Genomic DNA, 24,291 nt, shown 5'->3' on the forward strand with positions numbered 1-24,291 from the left:
GGATATATTATACTTATTACTATTAATGCCTGGAAAGAGTGGTGGATGCTTATCTCATATTCCATTACTTAAATACACGTATTATGTTAAACCCCTTTATTTTGCGTTACAAGCGATAGATATCCCAGCCATTTAAATACTTTAAGTTCGAGGAAATAACACCCAAAATGTTAAAGGATGAGTGTAGCTGATGGATAAAATAAGGAAATGCATCGTATATAATGAGTATGGTGTATATATTTTACCTGTATTATAGATCCGTTCGCTGTGATTTACTGCGTTTGGAAAACCATGGCAATAAGAATGGTGGGTAGGTGAAACGAAATGCCACATGCAAAACAACAAGTAGGTATATTTATCAAAGGATATTTTATTGGTGTTATTATTTCTGTTTGTATACAGAGGACGCCTGCGCACAGGTGAGGCGGTCAGTCAGTCACGTGACGAGCCGGCCCACCAATGAGCTGCCATATTGTGCCGGTGTGTCCATATACTAATCTGGATTTTCATATCTTCGTCCTTTTCTTTTCTTTTCGTTTGATGTTCTGGTCTCCATTCCCTCCATCTCTTACAAAAATGAATTACGTCAAAATCATGCGTTTTATATACGGAAGGCTTAGAGTGAGCTGTGCTAATTCCATGCATAGTATGAGTTTTTTGGTGAAATGGACATTAAATGAGCAGAATTGTTTTGTTCTCGGTGAAGGCAACGAAAGAATAACAATCATCATAATAATCCTTTTTTCCGGTAATCAAGTGGTAAGTGGCTCTAACCCTTTCCATGACAACATGAAAGAAAAGAGTTGTTCGACAAAGAGGAGCTGTGGATATATCAAATACATACTTTCACTGAAAATAATCCAAGAAATGTATCGTGATGACGGCAACGCTGCACTCAGTCAAGATGGCCGCATGTCTCCAGCAAGACGGAGACTCGAGTGATCCCGACAATTCTGGACCTTCTTCACTCTCACAGTTCTTAAAGCAACAGTCAAGTGGCATCCAAGTAGGCGCATTAAACTCAAGCGATACTTCCGAGGCCATAAAACTGAAGGGTAACAAGGTAAAGCTGCAATACGCCATTGTTGTTGTAGGTTACTGTATGGAGGGTCGACTAGATAGCAAATATAGAGGAAATACCTTCCATGCGTGGGTTGATAACTTGTGGTTCTAAGTTTTCTATGTAATATACGGTAATATAAGAACAGAGATAGGCCTGGGGTAGAGGAAAGGTATGGTGGTGAGTGCAGTTAAGCAGTAGTGTTAACAGCAGCAGTGATCACCAGCAGCAGCAGCAGTACCTAGCAGAGGAGTCACGCCCTGCCTCCCACTATCAGCCCGGTACTGCATCGTGTTACTGTTAGCCACAGTGAATACCAGGTGGAGTAGATTTTAATCACAATGCATTAACAGCGGCAAAGGCAAGTGTGGGTCTAGGTGGATGGCAGTGGCAGGCAGACAGGTGACTGGCACAACACCGTGACGCTCAGAAAATGTGTTCCAGTTTGGATCACCGACGTAGTACTTCCTTCATTTTTTGGTGAGACGTAGAGGAAAAACACTCATTTAAATGTCTCTGTCGATCGTCCGTAAGTGTAACGTGTACATCAAGGTGAAGCATTTTGACGATGACACCGTGCAAAGATCATTAAACACGATGGAAAGCAAGTTATATTAGTATTCAGCCCCACCACTGGGGGGGGGGACAAGTTAGTCATCAAGTCCAGGCACCACTCGAAAAATACAAATTAACATGAAATTATACCAAACCAACGAATAATTTAAGAGTTCTTGCTGATTAGATAGCTAATTATGGATGATGTGTGGCTGTGTATGTGTGGGTGGGTGGGTGTGGGTGGTTTGTTCATATTAGGCATCTGTACCAAATTGCTTTAAGTGATGCCATGTCCTAATCCCTGTCCTTCTCTCTCTCTCTTTTTTTATCATCTTGATGGCAAATTAAGACATTTAATGTCTGATACATCCTAATCTAATACATATGTTATAGCATCTGGTAAATATTTAGCTTCAATCAGTAGACCTGTTTTGTCTTCTCTCTTTTCCCATGACTAGGTAGCTTGAGGAATGTAGTGTTTTGGATTGGTAGGGCAAATATTTAGGATATAGGGAAAGAGAAAAATAAAGTAGAAGTATAGTATAGCCATGCCCTAATACAACAATTTCAGGAATATGGAATGTTTCCTTTGAAAATCAAGCAATCTTAATTAGTTGGGGAGGAGCAAAGGGGCACCATGTGATGATTTGAAGGCACCATGCATGCCAGCAGTCCTAGCATGCCATCTTGCTACTATAAATCATGGTCAGAACATCATTTTAACACTGAAACAAAGTTGATAGCACCTATCACTGGACTACCTTGGAAATTCTCTTTTGTCATTATAGTGCACCTCAGTTTTGCTCTGCCTATTGCATCTGGCTGTAAATCTCAGGAACCTGGTTTGAATTTGGGGTGGGACAGTTGACAAACATATTGCCAACCTATTCATCCTTCCTTTTGAGTTGATAAATAGCTACCTGGGGAATGTGAAATGTGGAAACCTGGATGTCATAGTGGCCCAGTGCTTTGGGGTAAGGGATGTCATCTCACACAGGCTCAGAGTTAAAGTGTGATGGAGATGAGCACTGAGGTCATGTGCAGCTGTAGTGCATCCCCCACCTTTACCTTATTGTGTAGTGGAACTTAGTGTTGAACTGAAATAATTTTTCCTTTATAATTTAATGTGAAATGTATTAAATCATTCCTGAACCTCTCATTATTGCTTAAATTTAACTTTGCTTTTCCAGTAGGGAGGAGAGTTGATAGTGTAAGAGGAAGGTGGTGAAGAAGGGAAAGAGGAGAGATGTTATTGTTTGGAAGAGGGACCTTCCATAAAGAAAAAATGTCTGAGGTAATGGTACAGGTTATTGATTGCCATACTGAACTGCCGCATTAACATTTGAGACACAAATGCCATTTTTAAGTTGGGTTATGGTTTCTTTGTTATTTCCTTACACTTTGCTGCCATCAGTATTCTTGTTTGGCTCCATTTAGTAATGGTATGCAAAAACAAAACAATGAAATTCAAGAAATGACACTGATTTCAAGAAGGGGAGGATGCTACAGAGTAAGCGACGCTCTCCCATCATGCCTCCCAGCTCAGGCAGCATGTAGCTGCTGGGCTGCCAGTCCAAGAACCAAGGCTGTTTACAAACCAATGCATTTATTTATTTGGAAAATTTGTTAGGGAACTGGTTTGTTTGAGATCAGATGATTCAACTTCAGTGGTTTGAAGTATTTAAAATATTGAGATGTAAAACTTGGGAAGCATTATACATAGCCTTATACATAAATAACTAATACTTGTTTTGTACTGGTTGAAACTGGAATAGATCCCCACATCCTAAACACATGATTGTGCTGTTCCTTCTTGATTGCCAAGTGCCTTGCATATATGTAATTAACATCCTGTGATGACCATCTCTAATCAGTTGTTACTTTTTGTAAACACTGTATTATATGGGCTTTTTTTTCCATTTGATTTTTGTTCAAGGGTGGTAAAGGCTACAAAAGACTTAGAAAGGTCTTTTGTAATTACTACATATCCAAAAAAGATAACAAGGTTCCAGTCAGGTTGCATAGTTACTGGGGATAGGTTGATACCTTTATTTTTTTTTTTTTTAATAGTCCAAGTCATACAAAGGTAGATAATCATAAGTAGACAAAGCTCACGAGTTTACCAATAAAAGAGATTAATATTCAACATGGTACTAATCAGTTCTTACATTAGTAATGTGCACAGAATAGGGGTGAAAGTAAATAGAAAGTCGTGTGCAATGAGGCCATGGGAGGTGAGAGACCTGTAGTTGGCAAGTTCAGAAGAGTATATAATTAGGTACAGAAATAATGTTAGAAGATAGCAAGACAAGGAACTTTGCAGTAGTATGAAAGATTGAAGATTGCAGCAAGACAAGGAACTTTGCAGTAGTATGAAAGATTGAAGATTGCAGTCATTGAAAAGGTAACAGTTAATGAGATTAAAAGCTTTTGAGTCCACCTTGCATATTATAGCTTTGTGAGTGGATTTGCCTCTCCCCAGTTCTTTTGTGAAAATTAATCCATACAAGAATGTTTCTGTACATAGGAAACAGAACAGTCTTCTTGTGGAAGCTGCACTGGCAAAAGCAGAGATGAGTTTCCATTTGGATTTCTTTCAGTAGAACAGCCTAATTATCATTATTCCTGCTAAGACCAGTAGTGTCATATTTAGTTCTTGAAAGACCTCGTAATTTCTTAAAATTACTTGTTGACTTCATATTACAAATTTACCTTTGAGAATCTTTTTAAAAGAACTGCTTTTGTAATTTCTCAGAAGACTGGTCTGTTGAGAAAATAAAGAGCTATTTTAATGATGAGATATTTCAAAAGTTTTCCTCTCATTTTGCCCGATAGATCAGTTGCAAAAGTTAACTCCTTCCTGTGAAGCATATTCCTGGTTGTTACTTTATTTTATCTTTCGCTAATTTTTTATATCTATTAAGAGAACTCTGCTTTTTTTTTTTATACCAATTCTACGATTTTTCTTTGATGCTCTTCATGGATTTGTAATATAACTAATGATAATTATAGTAATGAAAAATAGTTATATTATTCATAATAATAACAATATTTGATAATGAAAAATAATAATAATAATAATAATAATAATAATAATAATGTAGAGGAGACAAAAGAGAGACAGTTGAGTGCTTTAAAGATGAGGGGATAATTGTGTGGTAGGTCATGTGGATAGATGAAGGCATTTGGTTTTGAGGCTTTGCAAAACAGTGTTTATGTCTTTCTGAAATTATAGAAAGATAGGAATTTAGATGCTCTTTGGCTTGTCTTTTTACACAGTACAATTTTTATTCCAAGTTTGTTTTCTTTCTTAGAAATCAAAACAGAGTTTAGAGTTATTTTGTAGCTTTTTATATACTGTATATTTTTTTTTATTCTTAGGATAAATTTATTAAAAAATTTATGCATGTCTGTATTTTAGACAAACTGAAGTCAGCTAGTGTTTACAGCAACTCTTGGAAGTATTTTGAACCCCCCCTTTTATGTGTACTTTGTATTATATTAACATTAAATATAGAATAATTCAATAATGTGTATGGATTAAAATTGTTAAGAATTTTGCAAAAAGGTGTTTACTCATTGGTGGATTTGAGGTCAGGTAAAATGTATAGAACAATCCATTTCATAGTTAAGCTGTTTCTTATGCTCTGCCCACTGATTGCATTAATGAATTGCCCATAAGTATGTTTGGCAGGACAACTATTGGCTCAAGAACACTGCTCTGGGGATGGGAACAGGTTCAGGTTCAGAGAAATCATATTGTTGGCTTTTGTTATTTGGTTTGGTTGCTTCAGCATAAAGATGTCCTTAGTTACTTTGTGAGAAAGATGGTTGCTTCATCATATGTTCAGATGTCTTTGGTTGTGTGTGAAGAACATTGGTTGAGCAGGGCCACACATTGAAATTTTGTGAAATTTTGATTTCTCCAGGAGTGCCTTTGGTACAGAGTGTTTTGCTTATGTCAGCAATGATAAATGCCAACTTTTGCTCATCAGTATCACTTTGGTGCTTAAATGCATTGGATAAGTATTTCATTCATTTGTTTATTTTTAGCAGTGGTTAAATTTATTTCGGTCATGAAAAAGAGATTTAGTTCAGGCAAGATGAAGTAAGTTAACTGAAGTATTTCATAATTATGTAGTTTGTATTTGATAGAATAGCACCATCCCTTATCATTATTTGCTATGTTGGATGATACTGGTGCACAAAGGGAGTAATGTCATTGTTTTAACAATATCAAATGTGAACAAAAGTTTTGAGCAGGTTTGTGATAAGTATAGTTCTCCTGCTGAGCTGATTGTTGATAAGATAAGGGTCATTATTTACCACCCAGTGGCTATAGTAGTATGGATGAATTAACGACAGGTAGTTTCTCTTTTCTGTGTGAGATTTTTATTTAAAGTCTGATATTATGATTGGTAGAAATTTTAACTATCTATGTAGAAGTATGTTTTGCATTTTCTTATCTGTGGAACATGAAAAAGATGTCTTATCTTATTATCATACACTGACATTTGATGTGATAAAAACATATAGCACATGGTAAAAATCAGTCCTGCTTAGTAATTATAACACTGGAAAAGTTTGATATGGCTGCTGCTGCTCGTTTAGTAATTGTGCTTTATTGGAATGGTCAGTACTGGTTTCTTGGCACTTTTGCAGTATGGATGTTGGAGACAGCTGTATTATGCAGTGATTTTGGAATTATGCAGATGTAAAAGTTTCATATATGTATATAAAGTTTAAAGAGACTTGTAACTCTTTACAGGCCTATGATGAAGTGCTAAAGTATCAAGAAGATGAACTCCGAAATCTTTTGGAAGAAGTCACTAATGCTGGGAAGAGAAAAGATAAAAGTTCTCTTTCTCCTCATGCTCTGGTCAGTTTCAAATTGATACTTTTATTGATTTTACTTCAAATGTTAATTCCCTTTTTGGTAGATTAGATTTGTTTATATTACTGAGAAAGTGTAATTCATGTATCTGTCTCTCTTTTGTCATTAGAACCTTTTTATTTTTTTTTAACTTTATTTATTTATTAATTGATTTTTATTTTTATTTACCAATGTGCAGTTTTTACTAGATATATTTTTGGGAGTGTATGTGACTCTTATTCTACGTCTGACACCGGTTTTTAAGAACTGTTCCCTTGTCATGACTGAGACAAGAGTGTCCCTTTATCCGGTCCTTGCATTTGCTCCTTGCTTACTGTTATCCTCTCATCCTCTTAATTATTTTTGTTGTATACTCAGGCACTCTTATCTTCCTGCACCTCACTTTCTGCCATTCTTTTGGTTTGGAAAAATCACTTTTGGATGTTTGACTCTTCACACACTTCAGTCAAATTCTTCACTTTTGCAATTGTTCTAATCACTTATTTTGCTTTCATCATGCATTCTTTTTATACCAAGCCATTTCTCGATACCGTATTTGATTTATTGGGTCTTAAACCTTTTTCACTTCATGTCTTATTTACATTGGATTGTTATTCCAGTTTTTACACTCTCTCTCTCTCTCTCTCTCTCTCTCTCTCTCTCTCTCTCTCTCTCTCTCTCTCTCTCTCTCTCTCTCTCTCTCTCTCTCTCTCTCTCTCTCTCTCTCTCAATGCTGTTCTCTTTTGCCATATGTCACAGAGATTGTACAGTGAATAATATACCTGGAAGATGGGTTGTCATCCACACACACACACACACACACACACACACTTATTAATTTTTTGTGCCACAAGGAGTATAGAGTTTATGCTCTGTCTGGGAAAAGATTTTGTTATAAAAAATAAAACAACAGGGTTAAGTTATTTAAATTAATTTGATTCCTCAAAGTTTTTTTTACTCAATTATGTAGTCTTCATACAATTTAAGATTTATCCATATGTTATTTTTATAGGCTTAAAGAAATGAATATGAAGGACTTGGAAACCCTTTTTCAGAAACTTAATATGATTATAGAATAAGAAAACTAAAAAAAAAAAAATGTTTGGTGTTTTACAGTAGCAGCATACAAAGACATGAAAAAGCTGAAAACATGCATGAACATAGTATATTTTGATTCTTTATTTTTACTGGGTGTAGGCATTGATCCTGAAAGAACAAGATGCTCTCAGGGAAGAATCAAGTTCTGGTGATGATACCAGAGACCTTATTCAGAGGTGTAGGAACAAAAAGTTTTTAGGACGAAAACATCAGTCAAGTGGGGACCAACAATCTGCTGCAGCATGCACAAGCACAGGAGGTTCTCTTGGCTCTCTTCATGACCTTTCTGAGACAAAACAGCCCAAAAAGGTTGCTGGACCTAACCAGGGTGTGGCATCTCGCTGCAGAGAAGGTGAGTGTGTTTATATACCCTTTTGCAATATTTTGAGAAAAAGTTGTTTTTTGAATTGACATGTACTTACAAGCTCCTTGAAAATAAAAATTGCTTAACTTACAGGGGGATCGTGTGGTAATCTGTCAAGAGGATCATTTGAGACGCAACCTCCACGAAAGAAGAAGGGGAGGCGATGCAGAGATGCAGCCAGGGCCAGTGCCAGCCAGCGAGAGGGGGGATCTTTACAAGTAAATATGACTGATGTTTTATGTATTGTGGAATTACTAGGTTGATAAAGTGGTATTAAGGTTTGGGTCAGAGTGCTGCAAAAGTTTATAAAAGCTAATATAGAAGTTAGGGGAATTATGAGGACACCCAGTTATCAATGGGACTGGTCAAACAGGGTGACAGATGAGAATCCAGCTTCAATGTAGTTATCAGGAGACTGAGGCTCATGTGTTGAATAGTTTTATGATGACATATTTTAGCTCCAAGACTGTGTAGATGTATAGTGTATGTAATGTTGTGGAAATGGTAGGATGGTTTGTCTTTATAGGGTGGGCTGTAACTGCTCTGTTCCATCATTCATGTCCATAATGGTGCAAGTGAAGGATGCTTTATGAAATTGTTATTGGTGATGAATTTTAGTCCATTCCTTATTTTCCAGAACCTGAGCAAAACTGAAGCTGCTTCCAGTGAATCGAAAAAGCTTCATAAATCTGGCAGCTTGAGCCATGTGTGCTCTGAGGTAAACAGTGGTGCACGGAGTAAGGTGAGAGAATATCTTGTACATGAATTGTAATTTTTAACGTATTAAAGTACACTGATTCCATAGCTGAGGATTGGCTTTTGGTTAAGTTTTAAGAACGAACTGTAATAGAATGGCTTCAGATCATGAATGTGAAATAAAGAGTAGGTAATGGGAGTCACAGATAAGCTTTTATCATGGTGATGGCAAACTGCTATCAAGTGACAAAGGGGACAGATGCAGATGTCAAGTGTTCCTTTGTAAATTGATAATGATGAAGAGGAGGATGAGGATCCCTGTAAATATGATTTTGCAGAACTTTCAGAGACATCATTGCTATGATGAAATGAATAACAACATAATCATGTGTATTATGGGAGTATTACAGGCAAGTGTAAGGTAATGGTGAAAATATAGAATGATCAGTATTTGTATGATTGGGAAGTATACAATATGATGATGCTACAATAAGGATATATATCAAGTGATGTAGGTATGAGTTTGTGTGGTGATTGCATTTAAAAACCGTTTATGAAGAAGTAGAGAAACTCAGTCCAGTGAACCAGTTTGTGCAAGGCCAGCTGGACTTACAGAGATGGAAGCAAACAAACAGACTGATAACCTTACAGACAGATAGGATAGACATGCTATTGAGGAATAATAGTTTTCCTTCTAACAAGATGTTTCCCATGTATAGAACCGGCGGCAAAAGACAGCCAGTGAGAGCTCCAGCAGCAAGTATCCACGGCACTTAGAAGATAGGGAAAGAGGTGATGACAGCTCTGAAGATGAGGATAACATCTGTGGTCGTCCCAAGCACCAAGTGCCCCTTGGTTCAGAAGGTGTTTTCCCTCCTGAGGGTGTAGGTGGGGCCTCTGGAGGAATTCGCCCTGATCCAAGCCATGCACATGATTCTGTTTCGGTGAGATTTTTATGGACCAAAGTATTGTAGAGAAATGTGTTAGTATGAGGGGTACAAATGTATTTGAGATTTTTTCAGCATTGTATGGTTGAGAAAATCCCATAGGGTACCATACTAATGAAAGTTTACAGGTGGTATCACTTTTAAGAGTTGTATGGTGCTTGTTGGGAGAATGATCTGACTGAAATTTTAAGTTTGCTATACCAGTATTTTTGGTTATTTTTCATAATTTAAGATACTGAAATTATCAGCACACATCCAACTTCATACACTTTATGCTTGAGACAGTTAGAATTTATGGCCAAGTATTCTGTTTCTGCATTTGATTCTTATTAATATGCTAAAGGTATTGTCATGGTCTTCAAAAGATAAACTAATGGACTTCTCCAATGAATATTCTTCCAACTGTATGGGGAATAAAGCATGAAATATGTCAAGAATGTTCAAATGGTAGCATAATCAGCAACAATCCTTTGGGTGTTATCATGTAGACAGTTGAGCTGAACATTTCTATGTTATAGGGATGTTTATACAGGCTGACATTCTCCATGGGGGAGGATCTTCATCCACTCTTTTTTTGCAGTCAAAGATTTGTGTCTTTTAGAATTCCAAATTTGGATACATGATTTATTTCTCTTACTTGCTGAATTTGTACATTGCCAGAATTGTATATTTTTCCACACTTGAGTTTTCTAGACTGTTGCTTTCCTCCCTCTTTACAGGATGTTGCCTCTGAAGGAGAATCAACAGATGAAGAAATTGATCCAAGAGTCTTCACAGGAAGAAAATGTTCAAATATACCAATTGAAGAAAATGGAATAGAACTTCAGACTGTAAAGTGCCATAGATCTGAGTTTGAATTTAACAAGATTCATACAGAGGTAGACAAAGGGATCAACTTCAGTCTTTCACGATCACAGGTAATGTCCTTTTGAATTTGTATTTTTGATTATGGATACTTGATTTTGGTGGCATGAAATTTTGCTTATTGGAATGATTAATGTATATCATGGTTATTGGGTTCATTATTAAAGCTTTTTTCTAAATTTTTCAAATTTTATGACTCTTGTATTTGATAACTTTATAACTGTTTACTATTGAGCATAATTTTTTATTAATTTAATTTGAGAAGTCAGTATTTATACTTGTATTTATTTCAGCTACTTCATCTTTTTATTTGCAGGGGGATACCATGCTTGGTTCAGGACATCGTACATTGTTGCTCCAGAACTCGCAGTCGGTAACCTCAGTCTTCAAGGAGGAAAAATCCTCCAATAAATGTAAGTTATAATTTGAGATCAGTAACAGTGCCTTTTAAGGCCACAAGATAATATATTTACTTGAAATCAATGTGTACAATAATTTGTTTTCAAACAGCTCCAGTGTGTGTGTGTGTGTGTGTGTGTGTGTGTGTGTGTGTGTGTGTGTGTGTGTGTGTGTGTGTGTGTGTTTGTTTGTTTGTTTGTTTGTTTGTTTGTTTGTTTATTTGTTTGTTTTATTGGATTTTCTTTTTCTTTTTGGGGGGCATTTATTTGATATTTGTGTTAACTGAATATTTTGAAAGAACTGGTTGTTAGTAGCTCATATGAGAGTAAAGGCATCATGATCATTGTCATAATCATCATTCTCTTTAATGCCGCATTCCACTCCAGGGAACTACCTGTAATGTATGCTTGGAGCAGAAATACTCCAGGGATTTGCTCTTCATTCATAATTAGTTCATGTCTTTCTGCACTTCACCTCTCCCCAGCCTTCCATTTTCTCAGGTTATGTAATTCTTCAACTTATATTTTGTTTTAAGGTTTACATCTTGTGTCCATATTATTTACAAGTAATTTCCCCATATTTTTACACGTTTATTCATTCCCTGGATAAGTATGTATCTAATGTATTACTTCCATAGAACATACCTTGCATCTGCTGTGCTCAAAGGATTGGAGTAGGTGCAGGGTAGGGAACAGTCATTATGAAGGGACAGCAGTAAACCATTGTATGCTGTCAGGCTTTGGTGTGGAAGTACATGGCCACCTGTGCTATGTATGAGCTCCTGGGATGTAATAGGATGGTCCACAAGACTATCCTTATCAGGAGCCGATGGTGCCATTGTGATGCATCATTACAATAATGCCTTAGGCCATTTATCACGAGTTGTTAGGTCTCTTCTGTGTGATTTTTGCTGGAAAACTTCTATGCACTCTACTACCCAGATCTGTCTCCTTCATATTTTCCTCTTCTCAGAACTAAAAGAACATTTATAAGGAGTCAGGTTTAAGTGTCTAAGTGATGCAATTCCTGAGGGTTTGACATGGTACCAAATAAATACCCCAAATTCTAGAAAGAAGACTTAACATAAATGGAAACCCCATGTTCAAAAGTACATTGATTTGGATGAAGAATGTGTAGAAAATAATTCAACCAGTTTGGTAAATAACTGTAATTCTAAATTTGTTGGAACTGTTTGACATATCTTCCCATGTGTGTATGTGTGTTTGACATCTGTTTAATAGAGCTCTGGTATAATAATGTCTCCATTTATTCTTACATTCCCTCCTGGCTCCTGGTAGGCTGTAGTCCTCTTATTTTCTTCATATCCTTTATTTTCATATACTCTAGTGTTGTATTCTCAGATTTCACTGGAGGTTGATTTCTTGCTGTTTGTGTACTTATTTCACTTATGTATTCTCCCTTAACATTCTTACTTATGCTGTTCTCTTACTTAGTCAAACTACTTACTATGAAGTGCTGCATGCAAGATAAGGACCAGGGAAATGAAAGAATGTTTAAATGATGAAATGGTACAGAACAGGAAAATATTTGAAATACCAGAATGCAATACCTCTCATATATTTAAAGACCATATCTATACAGCTATAAGTTATATCCATAATTTTTCTCATTTGAAAATGTGTGAAACATTACTGGATAATTGGATTGTTGTAGAGAATACTAATGCAACTCTTACTTTATTATTATTATTATTTTTTTTTCTTTTAGGTACAGAAGAAGAAAATACTGGTAAACGTAAACTGACAGGCAACAAAAGTGAGATGGGGAGTTGTGAGGTGAGATACTTCCTTTAAAATTTACAATTTTGCATTTCTTGAGAGATTTCAAGCATATCTTTAATATTATAGTAAATTAGAAGGAGAAAATGCAAAATGAATGCATAATATATATATATATATATATATATATATATATATATATATATATATATATATATATATATATATATATATATATATATATATATATAATTAATTTATTTATTTATTCTAATAATATAAAAGTTGATATTGCGGTAACATTGTATTTTCATTTCATTTCATTTCAATTTGATCCAGAGCCTAACACAGCTGAATACATTTGCTTGAGAAAAATTGATGTCAAAAAAAAAAAAAAAATGTAGGTATTCTGAGTAATGTTTGCTATATTCTTCAAACTGTTGAGAAAAATTGTATTGGGATTTTTATTCAATATCATGGTGCAAGTAATTTTATCAGATTTACTGCATTATTTTTTTAAGTAAGTGAGGCACATGCTATTTTCATTGATATAATTGTAATATGAATCCAGAAGCTGGGTGGCAAAACTTACTTGTAATCATGGCATGAGATATATTTTGGAGATGATGAATTTCATATCCTTTTTCAGAATAAAGCTTCCCTTGATGAAAATGGGAACCCTGTTATGTCTACATCAAGTGGCTCAACAAATCCCACAGTCCTGGCTGGAGAACGTCCCAGCACAGTTGTGCAGACCACGTCACGGAAGAATGTGATCAACCTAAAGGATGCGAGTCGCTTTGATCGTGTGAAGGCCAGAAATGACAAGAAAAAGGTGAGTAAATTATTTTATATATTGGCTACGCACTGAGTGATTTTCAACCCATATTGTTGAAGATATGTGAATAAGAACTTGTGTTGTATATAGTCGTGGAGCTTTCAGGTTGTAGATATGTATGTATTAATTATGCATTAGGGATCATAAGCCTTGTATAATGACTTATGACAGAAGATTTGAAATACACATAATTTGTATTTTGTTTATTATAAACGGCACTTGAAGAGTTAAAGACAAAGACACTTCCCATAGAAAGTTCAGTGTTTTTTTTTTTTTTTAATCAAAGAAGTAAAAGAATAGAAGTGCTTTTTTGTGTTCTGCTTGTTGTCTACATTCTTTTTCAGAATTTCACATGGATTCTGTTTTGCTTTAATGGGAAAATCAAAATACAGAAAAAAAGACAGTGGCTAGAAGGAAGTTTATGAAATGCTATTAGGAAAGAGCAGATAAAATATTATGATGTAGATTTTTTTATAAGAAAATTTGAATATTTAAAGTAGGTATCTTGTTTGTAAGAAAGTTTTAATTATTAAATAACTTTTTGTAGATGATATGAAGGTAGAGGCTGCCCAGATGATGTAGTAAATAACTTACTTTCATTCAAAATTTCTGTCACCACATTAGGTTACCTTATAGATCAAAGATGAAGTACACCAACATTCTTCACATGACATCTTACCACCTTAGTTTTATATACTAACCCTCAAGTTAAGTGGTTTTTGTTTTTTGAACTCTTCTCACTACCTACATCTTACTCATCCTACTACTGAAATTTTGTGGTACATATATATTTGTTGTCTTCAGTCATTTGTTGCTCCTTCCTTGTACACAAGGTTCTCTTTTCTCCCATACTTGTTAAGATGATAAGTAATTGCACTTAAGTTTTATAATTATAGATTAACTTTATTTATTTTTACTGCTTTATTTTGATGAGGAAAAGGTTTTATTGTAAGTTAATTAATATTTGCACTTCTTTCCAGGCCAACAGAGAAAAAGACATTGTGAACATCAGTGAAACACCAGGCTTTTGTGGAGATCAGGACCTCAATGACATTTTGAAGTTCCTTGGAGCTGATGTTGACAACACAAATGTGAAAAATAGAAAGAAACACAAAGGAAAGAAAGAAGATAGTAAAGATGATAAAGAAATCAAGAAGAAGTGTAAAAATACTGACAAGGCATGTGAAGAAGGTGTTGATAAAACTAACAAGAATGAGGAAGGTAAATGCAAGATTGATGATGAAAGCAGTAATCCACTTGGTGATGCAGCTAAAGATAATGTGAGAAAGAGCAAAGAGAAAGAAGAAGAAAAGAAATCAAGTAAGAAAAACAAAAATGATTCCAAAAAGACTAAGAAAAATCCTGGTACGTTACGGGAATCAAGTAGCATGGAAGATCTCGTGTCGAAAAGCAAACAGAGTGATAGTGTGCGTGATATACGAAAGCAAGTGACTGTAGATGATGGGAATATGGCCCTGAGTAGCTTGAATACATATCACAGTAATAAGAAAGACAAGTTTGATAACTTACTGAAAAATAGACCGTTCATCAAAGAAACAGAATTAGATAGTGTTGATAATGATGTTGACCACAAAAAATCAGATTTTGTAGCAGATTTTTATAGTGTTGGTGACTCGTTCTTAACTGCAGATATTCCTCTAAGCCCATCATCTCCAGCTGGTGGTGACTTTGAAGTTGTAAGCAGTAAGAAAAAGGGTAAAAGATCTAAAAATGGTTATCAGAACTCAAAAAGCTTTGAATGTGATCGGTTTAGTGGCAACAGTAACTTTTCTGGAAGTGCCCATGGTGAAGAAGGTTTCAGAGGTCCTCGGTTTGGTCATGGTAAGCCTGGTCACCATTATAATGGGAGCTTTGAACGGCCTCATATCAACTTCGTGGAAGTGCCCCGGACAGCCCACGAGAACACCTTCATTGCTCAGTGGTCTCACCTGGGTGTTGGGGACAGGTATGGGGCTGAGCGCTATACTGTCACCACCACAAGTGCCCCTCACAGCGAAGACTCTGGGTCAGATGGGGATGACTCTGTACACTCCATGCCTGTTCCTTCCATAACCCCTAGACCAGATGTTCGCAAACCACCGCCTTCCTCAGATTCTACACCTCAGACATCATATGCAAATATAGCAAAGCTTGCTGCTACTGCAAATCGTGCGCAAATGAAGAGGATGATGACTACCTCTTCAGTTCAGACTGGTACTACTACTCTTAGAGAACTTGAGGGGGAACCATTATTGAGTGAAAATGCTGAAATTACAGAGACAAGATTACCCTCTGTGAATGAGTCTCGTCCTACAAATATTTTAGATGACAATTTTCCTTCTTTAGCGGAAAGTTTAGGATGCATATCTTGTCCCAGTGCAATGTCTTTTGTGAAAACAAATGAATCACGGACCACTCAGTCAAGTGAGAGTTCCACAAGCCAGCCTGGCTATGCAGGGATAACAGAAAATAATGATCAGTGCAAGGAATCTTCTGAGAGTGAAAGTGTAGGAATCCAAAAGGAAGCTGGTAACCCATTAATGTCAGATAATAAGAAAGCAACAATGGAAAAATCATCAAAGTTGCCCACTGAACTTGTAAAGCCTATGCAATCCCCTGTAGTTCAAGATAATGACTCCCAGACTCCTGATGCACAGCAAAAGCATCTGACACAAGAACAACATAATCATCAACCTGTGAAGCATCAAGGGCACACTAGTGTATTTTATCAGAAAACTGCCACTCATATGTCTCATCCTCCTTCACATCAGTCCACTCAGCAACAAAGCTCATATCCATCAAACACCTCAGAACAAAATGCCCAAAAGATGGTTTCACAAGAAGTAGTGACACTACCACAAAAATCACTGTCAGCTGCATCTTTACCTCTAGAACATTCTCATCATACTGCTTCACCACATCAGCCTCAGCATACTTTACTTGTATCTCAGCATTTTACTCCAAAGCAGTATTCTCAGGCCTCCCAGTCACAGGCAAGTCAACAGTCACAGCTTGCCTATCTTAGTCATTCTAATGCAGGCATTCAACATAATGTTGCAGTGTTAAGTATACAGCCACAGCATGTAGCTTCACATAATAGTTCACAACCTCCTACACTTGCACAGCACCAGAAGGTGGGCAATAATCAGCAGGTAGTACAACCTCAGAGTGGCCCAAATAAGGAAAAAGTATCTCCTAGCCAACAGAACATGTCCATTCATCTAAACTCACATTCCAAGCTCACCCCACATTCTCAGAAGAATCCACAAGCTCAGGAGGGCCAGCCAACTCACTCACATACTCAAATGGAACAAACCCCTCCAGTGGAACATAATTCATTGGTGAAACCCATAAAACCACAGAGTGATAACCCTGGTCCTGAGAGTGGTGGTAGTGATGAAAGGCAGCCTTACAACAATAGAAAATGTCAAAACAAGCAAACAAGAAATGGACCTGCAGCACTCAGTGTTCAGTCAAGTGATACTAGTCGAGGGAAAAAACTGGAACCTGCAGTTGTTTTCACAGACAATGCCAAATTCAGCCATAGAGTGAGTGGAATTGAGTTTGGTTTTGGGTTTGATGAACCCATAGTGACAACTAGTGATAATGACGATGGTGTTAGTGAAAATTTAGAGGATAATAATTTGAACTGTAATATTAATAATAACAACAACAATATTTTGAATAATCATACTGTTACTAAAGACTTCAGCAAGTGGTTTAAAGCACCCAAAAATGACAAGATCAGCTACAACTATGAAGAACTCATCAAACATGTATCAAAAGGTAAATATAAAACAAATGACCGGTAAGGGTTAATGTCTAGAAAGCTTCATTCTTTACAGGAATGCATTTGCGGAGGAGAACAAGAAGTTTTCATAAATTTGATTTGAACATAGTTTCTATTTGCTCTTGTTCTTTGATTACTCTTTGTCTTTTTGGATTTAATTTTTTTTAACTCTTACAAGCAAATTAATCCCCCTGAATTTTATTTTGATGATTACCACATTTTTTTCTGTGTGAAGTTATCCTGTATATCTTCCTCAAAGCCTCTTGTCTTCTCTCCTTTCCTTGACCTTTAGTAGCAGTGTCAAAGGTCTCTTGTGCCACAACTATACATTTATGTTGGTCTCTGGTAGCATCAAGGACAGACTTACTTTGATATATTACAGTCTCTTTTTATGAATTAAACTATAAATTAATTTGCAGCTTGCTGGACCTCTCTCTTTTGGGTAGTGTTCCACACTTGCATTGTGGATGTCAGTTTCTTCATTAACATATTTCTCTCTCCAAGTGTTATCCTAATTTTGCTCTCCCTTGCATATCTTTCGCTTTTAGTCCTTGTTAACCTGTATCCTTTCACTATCCTCTACTCATATCTTAATTCCATCTGTTTCTTATATATGATCCTAACCTTGAGACATCCCTCTTTACCTTGGTCTCCAAAAACATCCTTAATTTCTTGTTCTATACTTTATGATCAAAGACTCAGTTCCATGTATACTTTTGAATTATGTCTTTAGGTGTCATTCTCTCCATCTACATTAAGTTTTCTGTCATATTTGCTACATCACAAAATTTAATCTTTCCATTTACATGTCCATTTAAGATTATCCTTTTCCTTATTCTAATATTACTGAGAAATTCATTCACATCGTGCTTAAAAACACTTGTTTCCTCTATTACCTTTACACTTCTTGGGTATAGAATATATATATATATATATATATATATATATATATATATATATATATATATATATATATATATATATATATATATATATATATATATATATATTTTTTTTTTTCTTTTAGGGCAAAAGTTTCTCAATATAATGGTTCAGATTCTGATTTGTTTTAACAATGGGGTGTTAGGATTCTGGGGTTACCATTGTTGGTATACATGAATTACACGATAGATGGTTTTATATCACTAACATTTTGTCAATGGCAGTGAATGTGATTTTGGGAAGCAGCAGCAACAGGGCAAGAATTATTTCTTTTATTGAATTTAGAAATGATTATATGATATTGTTCTGTAGTTAATTCATTAAATCATCAATTAAAACATATTAAACAAGAGTATAACTCATAAAAACTTGATAATTTTAATTGAAATGCATATTTATATTATTTTATGATGTATCATTGTGATCTCTATTTTTTTGAGTTTTGAATTTCCACTTCTAATTTTTTGGGCCATTAGCATTACACATTATTCTTACCATGAACTTTTCGTCATGCATTTCATAAGGAAAAATAATGCAAGCTTTATAATGTTCTATGTCTTCTTGACTTTAATTGCCATTATCTTGACAGCTTGGGAGGTGACGTTGCAGCTCATGGAGAAGGATCCAAAGAGCATCCAGTACTGGAAGGCTGCTGAAAGTAGAGAGGAGGCATAATTTGAGTGAGGAAATTTGTGCCTTAGGGGCAGGAAAAAGGACCATTGGGATCAGAAGTCCCCTGATAAACTACAGCTTTGTGTGCATGTGATTGAGAATGCCTTGAAAAAACACCAGGATGGAAAAATGCATTATCAGTGCTAGTAATTTATGACATCTCTTACCCACATAATTAAATATAAGGCGATACAAGGTGATAAAAGATGTCATGACTTATGAAGTAATGCTTATGACAAGCCTTGCACCGTAGTGGATCAGACGTTATATTTGACGTGATTTCATCTGAGTTTAACAGTGATATATGAATTGTTGAAATATTACAAATATATTTACTCGAGTGTCATTACAAACATTTGTTATATCATTCATACTTCATGTGAGAAATCAGTACTGTTCATTAGCTCATTACTGAAAACAAAAAAAAAAAAAAAAGAAAAAGAAAATACCCTATGATCTCTTAATTTGTCTTTGAAGGATTTTCTGGACTGAAATGTGGTGATATTACAAGAATAGCACCTAGTGATACTGCTGGAAAAAGTGTTATAGCTTATTGAAGTGATATTGTTATTCCAAAATACACATACTCTTATTACTGAATGAATTTTGGTATATTTCATTAAGTGAAATTACGCTTAATGTCAGATACATATAAGTGTTGTGACGTTATTTCTCTTGAAAATATATCATTGTCAGAAACTGCATTGTAGAGTCTGCTGCAGTGAGTTTGTTTCCATAAAGACTTGCTCACAGGAAGCACTTGTCAAGATGGGAAACAAGCTAAAAAATCCTAAGGCTTTGCTGCTCATATTTGAAAATGCAAGTGCACAGTGTTTCTCTGCATATTGTGATACTTAACATGCTGTGCTTGAGGTATATACCTACATAAAGTGTCTTTTACATCTTCTAGTCTCAAGAACTCTGGTAGTGAAGTCTTAGCTAGAGGATACAGGAGTCTTGTTGATCAGTGCTCATGGCACATGTGGGCTGTGTCAGTCCTCTGGAGAGTGTACATTATTGTTATGTTACACTTGGAACTGGTCAAGAGGCTTTATACTCTGGGCTTGCACAGGGAAGAAAATATTTCAGCAGTGGTGCCTCAGTTTATATAAAATCTTAATTGTTAACAGAAGTGTTGTCATCAGTTGTTAACTACTAAGAGATGCTTTGAATATTCACTCTATCTAAGAGGTACAATAAAGCACTTGTAAAGATTTATTGGAAAGAGTTTTCAGCAAGACAGTGCTATATTAGTAGTGTAAATTGCTGAATTGAAAAGGTGTACATGACATTCCTTTGTCAGTGCTTGCAGCTGTGGAGAGGAGTGAAGGGGTCACGTAGTGGCACATCTGTGTATTGACACTATGTTTATTCTGGGTAGCTGTTTGTGCCACATGGGTACGTCTAACTTTTCACCTCCATGTATTAATTGTAACCAGTAGTATCTTCTAGAATTGTATGATGATGGAATTTCATGTTTTATTTATTTTTTTCCAAGTCCAGATTGAAAAAAATTAGTCTTCACATAATTGTCTTAGTGGATATCTTTCCATCTTATGTCCACTGCCAGACTTTCAAGCTCATTTCTTTGCTGCTTGCATTTGCTGTGTACATCTAACCCCAGTGTTACCTGGGCCCACTGTTGACATGTTATTTAGGCTGTGTTAATTTGTTGTGAAGAGTTGCAGTTCTGCAGGACTAAGCTCCTTGCCCATAGAGAGCCAAGTAGTTTTGTGTATCAGTGAATCTAGTGTCTTTGTAATGGTTACATATGCTATTAAGAATCAAAAGAGAGTGGTACTATCTGCAGTACAGTGAGGAATTTTAAGAAAGGACAAACTTAAATATCACCATTAGTGTGTGTGTGTGTGTGTGTGTGTGTGTGTGTGTGTGTGTGTGTGTGTGTGTGTGTGTGTGTGTGTGTGTGTGTGTGTGTGTTTGTGAATATGTTTACGTGTTTGAAGAATGGTTTATTGCTCCAGATGAATGGTACAAGTGAGAAGGAAACAGTCCCAGAAGTCCTCTTGATTTCAGTAAATATTGATTTTATTGGATCTCCTCATGTGTAATGTCTGTAAACCAAAGATTAATTAAGCTGATGGTTAAGTGGTTGCTCTCAATATTGCTGTCTCTTCCGACAGTGCACAGACTACTCTTGAGGGTTTACTAATATACAGAAAAAAAGTTGGTGTGCATAGTTGTTATGCATCAGAAGTGCTTCACATACTAGACAGCTAGTATATGTCCAGCTGAGTATGTTATGGTGGTATCCTATATATTGCCATGAGTTTGCCTGCAATCCAGTAAGTCTCAATGGGAATTAAGGTTAATGGGTTATATGGATGAGCCCTGTTTGACTTGTAGAGCCCACCCTTTTATATTTTTGTTCATTGCCTAGGTCTCCTTAAAAACACTATTTTGTGGTTGAAATGTTTGTTTATCAGGGCATGTCCTTGCATTGCCTTCAAGTTATGCTGCCTGTTGAGCCTATGCAGATTGTGGCAATGATTTTGGCTTCTCTAGTTGTGAAACATTTCATTGTGGTAATTTAGCTTTGGGTTAGGGTTGATGACACCTAAAGCCTGTTGAAAAGCTCTTTAACTCTTCTTTTATGTATGCAGAATGATTAATTATCATGGTTAAAATATGAGTTGTGTAGGCTCATCACTAAGCACTGGGCTGCTTATTTTCTTTTCTTTTTTCAATCAACGTACAAAGGCCTTGTCTTTTTGTTTTTTTCCAAGATTTTGTGAGTCTGCTTCACTTTCTTACTGAGTCACAGCAATTACTAATTAATAATGCTATCTTGCTATTGTTGGAGGTCTTTCTGTTTTTGAAAGTGGAAAAATAAAGTTTACATAGATTGCAGCTTGCCTTAGCAGGCAGCTGTGCCATGCATCACTAGACTTCACACAAGCTGTAATGCAGATGACATCAGTATCCACACAGTGACCCTTCAGAATTTTACAGATGTCTTCAGAATACAGTTGAAAAATTTGTAGGCACTTCATTTTAGTCTAATGATTTACATTCTTATAATAGTGTTATCAGTATGGGTTTATCAGAATAATCAGAGCCCTATTGAAAAGATATGCAAATCTTTTGTATTATGTATCAAGGTGAGAAATTTAATTTTGTAGGTTCTTTTCTTTTCTTTTCCTTTTCTTTATTCTTTGTTTTCTTTTCTCCCCTAATTAACGTACAAAGGCCTTGTCTTTTATTCCCAACATTTTGTGAGAGTCTGCTTCACTTCATAATGAGTCACACCTAGTTCTAATTAACATTGCTACCTAACAATTGTTGGGGGTTTCATGTTAATTCAAGGTCTTTCTGTGTTTGAAAGTGAAAAAAAAAAATTACATAGATAACAGCATGTCTTAGCAGGCAGCTGTGCCATGCATCACTAGACTTCACACAAGCTGTAATGCAGATGACATCAGTAACCACACAGTGACCCTTCAAAACTTTACAGATGTCCTCAGAATACAGTGTTGAAAAAAAATTGTAGGCAATTTTTTTTTAGTCTAATGATTTTCATTATTATAATAGCATTGTCAGTATTGGGAAAACACTAGCATTGTCTTCCATCACGGTTTATATGTAATTTGAGTGTTTTGACTGGAAGGAAGGTCAAATTTCTGTAAAATTTATTTGATTTTCAGCATTAACATTGAAATGTTAACTTTGAAACCACTTATATCTCATGCAGCCAGATCATCACTGTCTTCTGAAGGTGCTTCTGGTTAACTTGAAGTGGGTATATTCCAAACAAATTGTGTGCAATGTTTTAAGGCAGTTGAAAAGACCAATGTAATCTGCAATAAAGTTTACTGCAAAACTTGCAGACCACAAGGAGTATTTTGTAATTGTCTATATCCTTGGAGGGTCTGATCTCAGGGTCTTGGTAAATAGATTAAAATTCCACAAAGATAGGTTAACTCTCTGCAAAGCTGTTTAGACATTTGATGAACCATAAGCAGCAACAGAGAATAAATAAAGAAAACAGCAAGGAAGGGTTGTGTTTGTTAAATAAGTGATGCTGACAAGGTCTTCTCAGAGTTTAGATAATACTAGATGAAGCATGTAGCTGATTCTGTGCTTATAACTAGGGATACCTTCACCTATTTTAACCATAAGGATATTCAAAATGGGTTTATCATTAAGAGCGTTATGTAAAGATAATTACTCAATGATATAAGTAACTAGGAATGCAAACACTGCTTCAGTAATTTTATAACCTCAAAAATTGTGGTCGCCAAGCATGTTATTCCATAGCGGTTAGGTTTAGGTGGTGGTGTGATAATCTTGTCATTGTAAGCAGTAAAAAAAAAAAAAAAAAATGGATGCTGTTGCAGTATGTGTTGGAAGGTTGTGATGTAGTAATATAGTGTGGGGATAGTGGAGATATGTTGGGCGTGGTATTGCTCTGGTTATGGGCATGTTATAGGGGTGATGTGAGCCTAGGACGGGGCTTAATGAAAACTTTGCCTCCATCTGGTCTGATGAGTTTATCAAGTCAAGTAAAGGAAAAGGGATGCCATCTTTATGCAGGACGGATTAAACAGTTTTGTTGTGACCCGACTGATGCAACATAGCGTGGTTGGTGAGGATCAGTCGTTTCTCCTTGAGAGAGTAAGAAATTTGATTAGACTTAATAAATCGTGTGTGTGTGTGTGTGTGTGTCCTTTTCTTGGCAGCACCGGCCAGCATATAATCCATTGTTACTGATAATTACATATTATTATTATTATTATTATTATTATTATTATTATTATTATTATTATTATTATAAGTATTGGAAGTTTGTGTCACGATTGGAGTGAAAAGTGAATATAGCAGCGAGTGGTGATTATTATGACTGGTGCCATGTTCTCGTAGGGTTGTTGTACTTGAGTAAATTGTTTGCGATTCTATACACGGTCACGCTCCCTGCAGGTTACCTCTTACCAGTCGTCCTGTTATTCTGTAGATGCCTGTAGTGGTCCTGCGGAAGCGGAAGGCCAGCGATGATGCCTGCTTATGATTATGTGTGGAGTTGGTGTGTGTGTGTGCATCCTAGAAGAGACTGGGAGAATGATCGACGGTCCTATGCCATACCATGGAAGATGGAGAGGTAAGGAAATAAGTAGTTTTCTTTCAAGTGACAGTAGTAGAAGTCAAACATCAAAAGCATAAGAATGGAGAGAAAAGAGAGCACTGAAGACAATATTGTTTATTTATTGTGATTTCCTTCACACCGTAACGCTTGAATGTAATGAAGCTTCCCAGGTGGGAGGATATTGGCTCTCTTCTACTTAGGGATTCATATTAAATATTTGGGAACATCCTCTCCTTTATAGATATATAGATAGAGAGGTAGTAGATAGGTAAATATGTATGCCCTGCAGTGCTAGTGTGATGGGTGTGTTAAAGTAAACTCTGTTCACATCATATGGGATGTGTTGTAAAGCAAAT

General features: G+C 35.9%; 1 protein-coding gene across 2 annotated transcripts; it reads left to right on the forward strand.

The window, feature by feature from the left end:
- The first annotated feature begins 862 nt into the window (after positions 1 to 862).
- Positions 863 to 22,692, forward strand: LOC135106925 (uncharacterized). Of its 2 annotated transcripts, none has more exons than XM_064016364.1 (12): positions 863 to 1,063; positions 6,384 to 6,494; positions 7,686 to 7,938; positions 8,044 to 8,168; positions 8,588 to 8,692; positions 9,366 to 9,590; positions 10,313 to 10,510; positions 10,774 to 10,870; positions 12,585 to 12,652; positions 13,245 to 13,430; positions 14,414 to 17,219; positions 18,755 to 22,692. In XM_064016364.1, exons 1-12 carry the CDS (start codon positions 878 to 880, stop codon positions 18,838 to 18,840), a joined length of 4,446 nt encoding a protein of 1,481 aa, XP_063872434.1. In that variant the 5' UTR covers positions 863 to 877; the 3' UTR covers positions 18,841 to 22,692. The 2 variants fall into 2 exon arrangements, with proteins under 2 accessions (XP_063872434.1, XP_063872435.1); XM_064016365.1 differs by having other exon boundaries at positions 8,588 to 8,668.
- Positions 22,693 to 24,291: the final 1,599 nt, after the last annotated feature.

This window comes from Scylla paramamosain, chromosome 14 (assembly GCF_035594125.1).
Source record: "Scylla paramamosain isolate STU-SP2022 chromosome 14, ASM3559412v1, whole genome shotgun sequence".
NCBI lineage: Eukaryota > Metazoa > Arthropoda > Malacostraca > Decapoda > Portunidae > Scylla > Scylla paramamosain.

Excerpts from the sequence above, each read along its gene's own strand:
- LOC135106925 (XM_064016364.1), top strand. The coding sequence starts at position 878 with ATGACGGCAACGCTGCACTCAGTCAAGATGGCCGCATGTCTCCAGCAA. Across the intron at positions 1,064-6,383 it reads TAAAACTGAAGGGTAACAAG|GCCTATGATGAAGTGCTAAA; the intron begins GTAAAGCTGCAA and ends AACTCTTTACAG. Across the intron at positions 7,939-8,043 it reads GGCATCTCGCTGCAGAGAAG|GGGGATCGTGTGGTAATCTG; the intron begins GTGAGTGTGTTT and ends CTTAACTTACAG.